Raw genomic sequence first — 12946 nt, forward strand, 5'->3', positions numbered from 1 at the left:
GGGTGTCTTTCCAGGGCTCCACTTTACAGAGGGACAAACTGAGGTCCGGTGAGGAAAAGAAAGGGCTTGTCCAAAGTCACGAAGTGGGACGAGCCAGAGTAGGTGCTCCAGTGTCCTGCCACCCCCAGACTGGACTACACCACCACCAGGGCCTGACCCACACACTCTGCAGGAGACTTGATTGGGAGAATTCTACAGTAGTGGTACTGAACATTCTGGAAGGACACTTTTTTAATTTTTTTTTTAGTCAAAGGCTCATGGCGCCTGCTGCTTTGTGGTCTCTAGAGACAGATGCACACAGTGTCTCCATAGCAACTTCGTGTGAGAAAACAAAGGCTGGTGCTTTTTGGGTCCTCGAGGATGCTGATTACAGAGCAGGAAACAACAGAACAGTCCTATTATGGAAGTGTGACTCTGAAGAACCTGATGTTTAACACACAGGCCCAAGGTGACCCTCGCTAAGAATGGGCCCTGTGGGATGTTAGGACGGTGGCATGGAGTAACATTTAAAGAAACTGGCCTTTTTGTCAGTATGCTGAGAAGTGTTTCCCAAAACATGCACATATTAGGTGTGTGTGTGTGTGTGTGTATGCGTGCGCGTGCGCATGGTCAGAAGGCAAACTTGCTAGAGTTGGTTCTTTTATTCTATCATGCAGGTCCTAGAGATCAAATTCAGGGCATCTGCCTTCACGGCAAGAGCCTCTACTGTTGAGTCTTCTTGTCTGCTCCTTCTTCAGTGAGTTTGCATATCCTTTCCCTGAGCTGCTCACTAATGCTGTGGTAGGTGGGGTGGGCACTGTGTGTGAGGTGGGGTGGGCACTGTGTGTGAGGTGGGCACTGTGTGTGAGGTGGGGTGGGCACTGTGTGTTTGGTGAGGTGGGCACTGTGTGTGAGGTGGGGTGGGCACTGTGTGTGAGGTTGGGTGGGCTCTGTATGTTAGGTGGGGTGGGCACTGTGTGCGGTAGGTGGGGTGGGCTCTGTATGTTAGGTGGGGTGGGCACTGTGTGTTTGGTGAGGTGGGCACTGTGTGTGAGGTGGGGTGGGCACTGTGTGTGAGATGGGGTGGGCTCTGTATGTTAGGTGGGGTGGGCACTGTGTGCGGTAGGTGGGGTGGGTTCTGTGTCTGAGGTGGGATGGGCTCTGTATGTTAGGTGGGGTGGGCACTGTGTGTTTGGTGAGGTGGGCACTGTGTGTGAGGTGGGGTGGGCACTGTGTGTGAGGTAGGGTGGGCACTGTGTGTGAGGTGGGGTGGGCACTGTGTGTGAGGTAGGGTGGGCTCTGTATGTTAGGTGGGGTGGGCACTGTGTGCGGTAGGTGGGGTGGGCACTGTGTGCGGTAGGTGGGGTGGGCACTGTGTGCGGTAGGTGGGGTGGTACTGTATTGTTTCTATGCGTGAGGGACAGGATCTATATCCACCCCAGCTGCATAGCTGTGTTCTCCATAAGCAGACAAAGGTCTGTTTGTTGTCTCTATTATCTGGGTGCTCATTTACTGAGTAGATGTCCTTGGGCATTGGGATGGGCAAAGCTTGGGTTGAAGGTAACAGACTTCAAAATACCTTCTTAATAGTGAAGACACATGTGACTTGGAAGAATATCCTACATAGTGAGTGGATGGGGAGAGAAAACGAGAGAGAGAGAGACAGACAGACAGAGAGAGAGACAGAGAAACAGAGAGAGAGACAGACAGACAGAGACTACTGACTAAAAGCTAGAGTTGAGTCCGTTTCTTTCTAGTAACAGGTGTTCATCCCCGCCTTTCCTCTCTCTTTCTAGTGTGTCTGGCCAAATGTCGTTTTCCCTATAATCCCCAGATAACTATTTTAATTAAAATTTACAAAAAATATCCAGTAGCATGTGGTTTTTCCTCTGCTTGGGAAATCACCTAGACTTTTATAAATAACCTTTCCCACGGTAGACTGTCTGTGGGATGCATGCTTCTCCCCCTGGCTGGGGCTTGGGCTCTCAAGGTAGGGTGGCTCCTGGTTACCTTTGGCGCAGTGACAAAGTGATCCCACCTCTGCCCCATGGACTTGTCCTTGTTGATCTTCTTTATTGTGCTCTTGCTGCCACCCGGGTCCCTGTGTGACAAACAGCTTTAATGAGTTTTCAGTTCGCAGTCTTGGCTTATTACAAGCCCCACCCCCCCATCCTATAGGAACACAATAAATTCAGGCTGAACGAACAGTCTCTAGTATGATTTTTCTCCCCCTACTGCTTTGTTTTGGGAGGGGGAGCAGTTCTGCATCGGTGGGGTTTTTAGGCTAAGAGAGACCACCCTTTCCTGGGTGAGGACTGTGGGAGGCAAGGTATATTTGCATGAGCTCTGGACTTGGGCCCTTTTATGGAGTGAGTCCAGGGTGAGGCTGTGGTTATGGTGGTGGTGGACAGGAAAGTGTCCTCCTTTCTGCATCTGTGCCTTGCCCGCTCATCACTGGCACCAGCATCAGGAACACTTAAGAGTATCTGAGAGCGCAGTGAGGCCGGATGTCCCGGGAGGATGGGTGTGGGCATGCAGAGTCACGCAGTGACCAGAGTCACTGGAGCACTCTGTACCAGATGCTTCTGGGCTCTCAGGGAATCATCTCCATTGCTGCCACCTTGAGCCAGAGTCATTAGCCCTGCCCTCTGCAGATCAGGAAAGGACCCGAACTTCAGGTCCCTCCCTCACCCAGGTCCCTGCCACGGGGTTCTGTACATCTCTTAATCTGTGATCTTGAATTATTTTTATTAGAGTGCCCTCCTCCTCAGCATCATATTCTTCCCTCATGGTCTGGGAACTTTCTGGATAAAGACTAAAGCTCAACAGGCTTTGTGGGTGACTCCCTTCCTCACAGAGTGCCACCAAATTTATCATGTTGGCATTTTTGAATGTGCTATGTTGCGTGTGTTTCCATAACCCTTCCAATGGTCAGATGAACGGAACTTAAGGTTCGTGTCTCATGATGTGGAGCTCCGAGAAGCAGACCCACAGGCTGTCACCAATAAGAAAAGGGACTCTTCTGCCCCTCGAGGCAGGGCCTGTTGGGTATGTAGCAGTTCACAACCTTAACACAAGAAACAGACCCTAAGGGAGGAGCCAGGCTGGGGTGGGGGTAGGATGTGCCTCCAAGCTTTTTGTAAGACTCGGTGTTCGATTACACAATAAAAAGCTCTGAATAATTAACAGAGAAGTTCATTTGAGTTGGTTCTGCTTGCTTGTCCCCTGAGTAATCAAATTAGGGAATATTTAAAATCCAGCCAGAGGAAGGAGTGGAGCTCCAGCCGTATACACAGTGTTTAAACAGTGCCGCTTCTGAAGCCTGATTTCAGGCTAACCAACAGGCAGCTTTGCTGTTCCACGGTATCTTTCATGACCACGGGGCTTTTGGCTTTCTCCTTTGCTAAGGCAGCCCCTGCTGAGCTGCCAATGCCTTCTTGAAGTTCAAAAGCAACCTCCTTCTCCTTTCAAAATTAAATCTGGGCCCAGACAAGCTTTTGAAATCTTAAATATTCAGGTCCAATCAGGAAGATAGAAGCCTTCCGCTAATGCTGACTTCCAAGGCGACCTGAAGTCTATTGCGACTTCAAGCAGCAGGCTAAAGGAACTAAAGCGGCATCTGGATCCCTGCAGACCTTGGGAAGCCCTCGGCGCTCCCTCTGCAAAGCTATTGGTAAAGGAGAGGCCGGGTTAGGCAGGACCGGTCTCTCTGATGCCTCATTTTCAGTAGCAAATAAACCCCACTGGAGGATCAACAGGCGGGGAGGAAAGATCAAAGGCAGGTGGAGCAGGGAAGTACACCCTGCACCTTGCCCCGGAGGCTAAAAGAGAGTTGGTGAACCCTCCCTAGGAGTGTTGTTCACCAAATGGAACCCCACTTCCCTGTCCCCTGAATTTGGGTATCTCTCTGTGACTTGCTTTGTTAAAAAAATACATGGCCATAGAATGACAGTGGCTCTTGAGGCAGATGGGTTCCCAGCCTGTCCTGAAGGAGCAGATTCCTTGTTCTGCTGATAGTGAGAGCTGAGTTAGACAGGATCTCTATCTTCCTGGTTCCCTGCATGGCCATAATGAGAAAGGCCCTGGTGTCGGGTGTGGAGGCTGAGCCAAAAGCCAGTTTCAGAGGTGGGGAGGACGAAGGGATGACTGCTCATTTAGCACATTTGACTGATTTGTTCTGGGACTTCGGGTGTCTGTCCTTGAGTATCAGAAACTGCTGTTCTGCTGGAGTTTACCTGACCCGGCCTTCTGTGTGTGTGTGTGTGTGTGTGTGTGTGTGTGTGTGAGAGAGAGAGAGAGAGAGAGAGAGAGAGAGAGAGAGAGAGAGAGATTTGTGCAGGGTTATTTAGCTTCTCCAAGCCTCAGGCCCAATTTGTACCAACTGTAAGATGGGGCTAAGGGCCTGAGCTGGGCCGATAGATCGTGTGGGTGTGAAAAGAAATGAGTCTCAAATGGGCGAATCCAGTTCAGCTATTACAAAGATAACACACTTTCATCAGAGGAGATCCTGGCATGGCTTTGAGAAGGAGCTGGCAATGGTGGGAAGCGAGGTGGGGCAGGCAGCTCTTAAGGGGAGAAAGCTATGATTTTCAGACCATCATTTTTCCCCTGCTGATGCTTTCTGGGGACGATCATTTCCCAGAAATCAAGAGGAGAGAGCCCTGGCTCATCTCTTTAAACGGTGTCCTCCAAGCACATTTTGTTCTCGGAGGTCACTTGACGATGTCTATCTGTCGGGGCAATCAGAACCATTTTCGCACACACTTACTCTCACTTTCTCAGCTCCAATTTAGGGTAAAGTGTGTTCTTCTCAAGATGAAAATCTCGTGGGCTGGTTAGAATGTGCTCCAGGCTCTGTGGCTGAGGGGAGAAAGTGCTGATTACATGCCAGGGAGGCCGCAGTGGTCCAACCTCTTGGAATCTTCCAGGCCTGGTAGCCCTGTCCTACTTTCCTCGGAAATAAGATAACTGGATGACCGTGCTGTGTTCTTCCACTCCTGAGATCTGAGACTTGAGTATCAGAGCGAGGAGGGATGCTCTCGTGTTGGCTGGGAGGAGGAGAGTGGGAGGCAAAGCAGGTGTTTCACTCAGAATGCCCATGCTAAGAGCATTTTCCTTGATGATCAAACTGAAAGCAAGCCTTTCTCCTCACTGAAATATCACCCACCAGATTCCTTGGGATTGTGCTTGTTGCTACTGCAGATTTTTTTAAATTCCACTTATTTTATGTATATGAGTGTTTGCCTGTGGTCTGTGCACCACATGCATGCCAGGTTCCCACAGAGGTCAGAATCAGGCATTGGGTCCCCTGGAACTGGAGTTACAGATGGCTTTGAACCACCACGCGGTTGCTAGGAACCAAACTCTGGTCCTCTGTAAGGACACGTGCTCTTTGTCTGTGGGTCGTCCCTCTAGACTGGCAGATTATCTTGGTCGTTGCATGTTTATTATTGATTGCATCCTTCAGCCCCTTCCCTGGGATGGAAGGTCCAGTGGGCAGTGGTGTGGCCCACTTCCTTTACCGTGATAGTCCCAGCAGTGATTGGGAATGGCCCCACATGACAAAAGAGCCTCATTTAAATATAGAAATAGTTAAATTAGAAAATTGCTTATTATGTGGGCTGTTCAGAATACTGCTGCTTGTTTTCACAGGGATGAAAACCTAATTTCTGGAGTGTAGTCATTGATAATCTCCGAGGCAGGGAGGGTTCAGATGCAGAAGGGTTCTTCTTCTGTTAAGTCAAAGAGCACGCATTTACACAGTCTGCAACTGCAAAATTACATGTTCAGAACAGCTTCTGAAACTATTTTATAGGAGAAAACTTACTCTATATGTAAGGTTCGATCAGACCCAGCAGGGTCACATTCTAGAAGCCTGTCCCAGATGGTGGTGGTATTTTAGATTTGGAACCTTTAGGAGGAGGCACTGCTGGTAGCAAGAGGTCACTGGACCTGAGTGTCTGGACTCAAAGTTAGGATTAGCGGGAGCTTGCTAGAATGCAGATTCTCAGGCCCCACCCAGATCTACGAGCTCAGCAGTTTCACTGCACCAAGATCTTCAGTTACTATGCTGTCTGTCTGGGACAGCCTGAGCTAACAAGACTTAGATAACCACACTGCTTTTGTGTTCTTCCTGCATGGTAAACCAGTGACTGTTGACTGCCCTCTCTGCTCCTTGAGGCTTGCCACCATTGGTGAGAGCTGCCATGACCTTATTCCCCAGCCTTTGTGTCTTGAGTTCCCAGTAACCATGGATATCATCTATTGGTAGTAGAACTCTCTTCATACCTCTTTCTTTCTTTCTTTCTTTCTTTCTTTCTTTCTTTCTTTCTTTCTTACTATTTCTGGGTCTTGAGGCAGGTTGATTCCCAATTTTCTGAGAAACCACCATATTGATTTTCAAAGTGGCTATATAAGATTGCACTTCCACCAGCAATGGAGGAGTATTTCCCTTACTCCACATCCTCTCCAGCACAAGTTGTTATCAGTGTTTTTTCTCTTGGCCATCCTTACAGGTGTAAGATGGTATCTCAGAGTTGTTTGATTTGCATTTCTCTAATAATTAAGAATGCTGAGCATTTTCTTGAGTGTCTTTCAGCCTTTTTAGATTCCTCTGTTGAAAGTTCTCTGTTTAGATCTGTACCCCATTTTTATTGGATTATTTGGTCTTTTGATGTTTAGTTTCTTTGTATAATTTGGAGATCAATCCTCTGTCTGATGTGGGGTTGGTGAAGATCATTTCCCATTCTGTAAGTTGTCATTTTGTCTTGTTGACTGTATCCTTTGCTTTACAGAAGTTTTTCAGTTTCAAGAGGTCCCATTTATTGTTTCTCTAAGTGTCTCTGCTACCAGGGTTATATTTAGGAAGTGGTCTTCTGTGCCAATGTATTCAAGGCCACTTCCCACTTTCTTTTTTATGAGGCTCAGTATGGTTGATTTTATATTGAGATCCTTGATCCATTTAGACTCGAGTTTTATGCATGGGGATAGATATGGATCTATTTTCATTCTTCTATATGTTGACATCCAGTTATGCCAGCACCATTTGTTGAAGAAGCTTTCTTTTACCCACTTTATAGTCTTAGCTTCTTTGTAAAAAAAAAGTCAGGTGTTCATAGGTGTATCATAGGGTTGATATCAGGGCTTCAATTTGATTCCTTTGGTCCACCTGTCTGTTTTTAATGCCAATATCAAATTATTTTCATTACTATAGCTCTAGAGTAGAGCTTGAAGTCAGGAAGGTTGATGCCTCCAGAAACTCCTTTATTGTTTTGGCTGTTCTGAGTTTTTTTTTTCCTTATGAAGTTGAGTATTGACCTTTTGAGGACTATGAACAATTTTTTTGGAGGGATTTTGATGAGTATTTCATTGAATCTGTGGATTACTTTTGGTAAGATTGCCATTTTTTCTATGTTAATTCTACCTATTCAAGAGCATAGGAGATTGTTCCATTTTTGATGAGTTCTTCAATTTCTTTCTTCAAAGACTTAAAGTTCTTATCAGAGTTACCCCAAGATATTTTATATTATTCATGGCTATTGTAAAGGGCGATGTTTCTCTGATTTCTTTCTCAGCCCCTTTGTCATCTGTATATAGGAAGGCTACTGATTTTTTTTTGAGTTAATCTTGTATCCTGCTACTACTATACTGACGGTGTTTATCAACTGTAGTAGTTCCCTGGTAGAATTTTTGGGGTCACTTATGTATACTATCATATCATCAGCAAATAGAGAAAGTTTGACTTCTTTTTTTTTTCCAATTTGTATCCCCTTGGTCTCCTTTTGTTGTCTTGTTGCTCTAGCTAGAACTTCAAGTACCATATTGAATAGTTATGGAGAGAGTGGACAGCCTTTCCTTGTTCCTGATTTCAGTGGATCACTTTGAGTTTCTCTCCATTTAGTTTGATGTTGGTTGTTGGCTTGCTGTATATTGCCTTTATTATGCTTAGGTATGTTCCTTGTATCCCTGCTCTCTCCACAACCTTTATCATGAAGGAGTGTTGAATCTTGTTGAAGACTTTTTCAGCATCTAATGAGATGATCATGTGGTTTATTTTCTTTCAGTTTGTTCATATGATGAATTACTTTGACGGATTATTTTATGTTGAACCATCCCTGCATCTTTGGGATGAAGCCTACTCGATCATGGTGGATGATTTTTCTATGTTCTTGGATTTGGTTTGCCAGTATTTTATTGAGTATTTTTGCATCAATGTTCATGAGGGAGATTGGCTTGTAATTATCTATCTTAGTTATTATGTCTTTGTGTGGTTTGGGTGTCAGGTAACTATAGCCTCATAAAAAGAGTTTGGCAATGTTCCTTTTGTTTCTATTGTGTGGAACATTCTGAGAAGTATTGGTGTTAGCTCTTTGAAGTTCTAGTAGAATTATGCACTGAAACCATCTGGCCATGGACTTTTTTTGCTTAGGAGACTTTTGATGACTGTTTTTATTTCCATAAGGGTTATATGTCTATTTAATTTGTTTATCTGGTCTTGATTTAATTTTGGTATGTGGTACTTATCCAGAAAATCAACCATTTCCTTTAAATTTTTCAATTTTGTGGAGTACAAGTTTTAAAAGCATGATCTGATAATTCTCTGGATTTCCTCATTGTCTATAGTTATATATCTTCTTTTCATTTCTGATTTTGTTAATTTGCATATTATTGGTCTTTTGGTTAGTTTGGATAAAGGTTTGTCTATCTTGTTGATTTTCTCAAAGAACCAACTCTTTGGTTCATTGATTCTTTGTATTGTTTTCTTTGTTTCTATTTTACTGATTTCAGCTCTCAATTTGATTATTTCCTGTCATCTATTCCTCCTGGATGAGTCTGCTTCTTTTTGTTCTAGAGTTTTCAGTTTTTCTGTTAATTTGCTAGTGTGGGATTTCTCTAGTTTCTTCATGTAGACATTTAGTGCTATGAACTTTCCTCTTAACACTGCTTTCATTGTGTCCAATAGATTTGGGCATGCTGAGCTGTTATTTTCATTGAATTTTAGGAAGTCTTAAATTTCTTTATTTCTTCCTTGACACAATAGTGATTCAGTTGAGCACTGTTCAATTTCTATAAGTTTATGGGCTTTCTGCAATTAGTGTTGTTGTTGAATTCTAACTTTAAGCCATGGTGAGCCGATAAGATACAGGAGGCTATTTAATTTTTTGTATCTGTTAAGGTTTGCTTTGTTACTGACTATGTGGTTGATTTTAGAGAAGATTCCATGGGGTGCTAAGAAGGTATATTCTTTTGCATTTGAGTGGAATGTCTTATAGATGTCTGTTAGGCTCATTTGAGTTAGGTCTTTTATCTCTCTCTTAGGTCTTTTATTTCTCTGTAAGTTTCTGTCTGGAAGACCTGTCCAGTGATGAGAGTGGGTGTTGAAGTCTCCCACTATTAGTGTGTAGTGCTTGATGTGTGATTTAAACTTTAGTAATTTTTTTTTACATATGAGGGTGCCCTTGTATTTAGGGCACAGATGTTCAGAATTGGAACTTCATCTTGATTGATTTTTCCTGTGATGAATATGAAATGACCTTCTTCATCTCTTTTGATTGATTTTAGTTTGAAGTCCATTTTGTTAGATATTAAGATAGCAACAACAGCTTGTTTCTTAGGTCCATTTGACTGGAAAAATTTTTTCCCAACCCTTTATTCTGAGGTAATGTCTATCTTTGTAGTTGAAGTGTGTTTCTTGCCTGCAGCAGAAGGATGGATTTTGTTTTTGCATCTAATCTGTTAGCCTATATAACTTATAGGTGAATTGAGTCCATTTATATTAAGGGATAATAATGACCAGTGATTGTTAGTTTGTGTTATTTTTGTTTTTGTTGTTGCTGGTGGTATTGCGTGTGTGTGTGTGTTTCTCTTTTTAAGTATTTGCTTGTGTGGTATTATTTATTGCCTGTGTTTTTGTGAATGTAGCTAAACTAACTTCCTTGGGTTGGAGTTTACCTTCTAGTACTTTCTGTAGGACTGGATTTGTGGATAGGTATTGTTTAAATATCATTTTTTCATGGAATATTTTGTTTTCTCTGTCTATGAATTGACAGCAGTGCTGGTATAGTAGTCTGGGCTGGTGTCCATGGTCTCTTAATGTCTGCATAATGCCTGACCAGGACCTTCTAGCTTTCATTGTTTCCATTGAGAAGTCAGATGTAATTCTAATCGGTCTGCCTTTATATGCTACTTGGCCTTTTTCCTTTGCAGCTTTTAATAATCTTTCTTTATTCTTTATGTTTAGTGTTTTGATTATTATGAGGCAAGGGGACTTTTTTTTTGGCCAGTGTATTTGTGTTCTGTAAACTTCTTGTATTTTTATAGCTAGGAAAGTTTTCTTCTATGATTTTGTTGGGAAAGTTTTCTTCTATGATTTTGTTGAATATATTTTTTATGTTTTTGAACTGGGCTTCTTCTCTTTTCATAGTGTCCCAGATTTTCTGGATATATATTGTGTTAAAAATTTGTTGGATTTAACATTTTCTTTGACCGATGAATCTATTTCCTCTATCGTACCTTCCACACCTGAGATTCTCTCTTCTCTCACTTATATACTGTTATTTATGCTTGCATCTGTAGTTCCTAATCTTTTACCCAGATTTTCCATTTCCAGAGTTCCCTTGGTTTGTGTGTTTTTTAAATTGCCTCTACTTTGGTTTTTAAGTCTTGAACTGTTTCCTTCATCTGTTCGTTCGCCTTTTCTTGGTTTTCTTTAAGAGATTTGTTGATCTCTTGCATTTTTTGTCTTTTCTTCCATTTCTTTAAGGGAATTTTTCATTTTCCCTTTAATGACCTTAATCATCTTCATATAGCCATATTTAGTACCATTTTCTTCTGCTTCATCCGCGTTGGGGTGTTCAGGTCTTCTTGCTACAGAACCTCTAGTTTCTGGTGTTGTATTGCTCTTTGTGTTGTTTAGTGTATTCTTACCATTTTGTCTACCCATCTCTTCCTCCGATTAGTATGGGTGGAGCCTGTGCTTCAGGGCGTCCCTCTTCCTTCAGTTGGAGTGGCTGGGGGCTGGGACTCCACTGAAATGTCCTTCAGGTGCAGGCAGGGCTGAGCCTCTGGTGATTGCTTCTCCAGGTGTAGAGGGGCCCTCTAGGTGCAAGTAGTGTGGCTTTTTCGGTGATTGTTGCTCTGGGTATAGGTGGGGCTGAGGCTGAGGCTTCTTTGGTTGGATAGTTTCTGGAGGCCTCTGCTGTTGCCAAGGCCCAAGGTGGACAGGGACGCTCTCTCCTGGCATGGCCCTACTGGATTGAGGTCTCAGGGCATAACGAGCACAGCTCTATCTGCTCTCTAGAGATTTTTTCTTTTTGGATTTTTGAGACAGGGTTTCTCCGTAGCTTTTGATTCCTGTCCTGGAACTAGCTCTTGTAGACCAGGCTGGCCTCAAACTCACAGAGATCCGCCTGCCTCTGCCTCCCGAGTACTGGGATTAAAGGCATGCGCCACCACCGCCTGGCTCTCTCTAGAGATTTTTTATCTTCAATGACGTCACAGAATGAACATTCACTGTGTTTCTAGACATAAACTTGTCTGATTTTAGTAATAACTCTTTTGGGTCCGCAATGCATTTGGTAGGTACTGAAACACAGGCTAAGAGGTCAAGTGACGTGCCTGTGATCACACAGGTAGCAGGTGGCAGGGTGTGGACTTGTCTATGTTGAGTCCAAACTCTCAACTTTCTCCTCCAGAATTGGATGTTGAAGCTAGGGCTTTTGCACCAGGGTGTTACTCATGATTGACAAAGGCATTGGTGAAGATGGATACTCAAGGGCTCTTTCCAGTCTTCTGTTTTCAGACACAGTCGTGTTAAGCTGCCCAGGCAGTCCTTGAACTTGAAATTCTCCTGCCTCAACTGCTCTAATTAGCTGTAGTAATGGGTCTAGGATAGAAGGTCGAACTGATGCCCAAACTCTTGATCCCAGTCACTCAAATCCACCTGGTTTTAGTCTTGGGAAGTTGATGTAATGGCATCAGGGTGAGACCTCAAAGATACACTAAATATCCAAGAGAAGACGTTCTGCTTTCTGACTATCTCAAAAGATGTTTTCATGTACTTTCTAGGGAACTTAACCCCATAATTAACAAAAATAACAACATCTATATTTATGAATCCTATATGTTGGTGTGCTGGGGCCAGTTCATACTGGTTATCACTGGCTATTAATAGTTCATGCATAAGGCTTCCAGCAGAGGGTATGGCCCAGATTACAGCTCAAAAGATCTGGATTAAAGGTGTGTCTTCCTGCCTCATAGATCCAGATTAGAAGTAGTAGATCCCTCACAGGTATGAACCTCCATTTTGGAGTTTTATTTAATTCCAGATGTAGCCATATTGACAACTAAGGATAGCCATCACAGCTTCTCAGCTCTAAGTTCAACCACACACACCATATTCATGAGGTTGAGATCAGCCATGGTGGGGTCCTCACATATTTAAATTACACAGATTGGCACTGTTATAAATCATGATCTCTGGGCCTTGAGAACAGGTAACTTAAGCCTTTAGAAGCATGTCTCCAACAACAAGTTAAAACATCCCACACGAAGAGCAGGCTCTACTGGAATACACCAACTCTAGCAAATACCCTGACTTCTCGTCGAGATCTTTCTGGGTGGCATTACCTCATCTGGTGGCCAGGTCTGGTCCTGGTTCCGTCTGCCAGGAGCCAGGAGTGCTTAGATCTTCAGTGGGTTCTTCCTGATGCGTCCTGGTAAAATATTGCCTCCTAGTGTGATCTTACTTTTTTTTTTAAATTGAAATTAGCAGCTTGGGCCCCCATTCTGAGGCATGGAGACAGATGGATCCCAGGGACTCAACGCTGGGGAACTGTTCTATTCAACTCAGCCTGGGTATTCAGAGTACAAATCCAATTCCTCAAGGCAGGATTCTCCACCCTCTTTCACTGCTGTTGTTTCATTCGGGCAAACATCTGGGCCTCCCAAAGATGGCGTCTCTACAAGC

General features: G+C 43.8%; 1 protein-coding gene across 1 annotated transcript in view; it reads right to left on the bottom strand.

Annotated features, from left to right (window-relative positions):
• Ccdc60 (coiled-coil domain containing 60) overlaps positions 1-12946 on the bottom strand; it is a 160540-nt gene that overhangs the window by 23707 nt on the left and 123887 nt on the right. Inside the window, exon 6 of the mRNA XM_041649201.1 lies at positions 1990-2080. Within this exon, the coding sequence (XP_041505135.1) occupies positions 1990-2080 (91 nt within the window). The remainder of the gene's footprint in view (positions 1-1989; positions 2081-12946) is intronic.

Source organism: Microtus oregoni, unplaced genomic scaffold (genome assembly GCF_018167655.1).
Source record: "Microtus oregoni isolate MIOR12 unplaced genomic scaffold, Mior012 000003F_ref0000135, whole genome shotgun sequence".
Lineage (NCBI taxonomy): Eukaryota > Metazoa > Chordata > Mammalia > Rodentia > Cricetidae > Microtus > Microtus oregoni.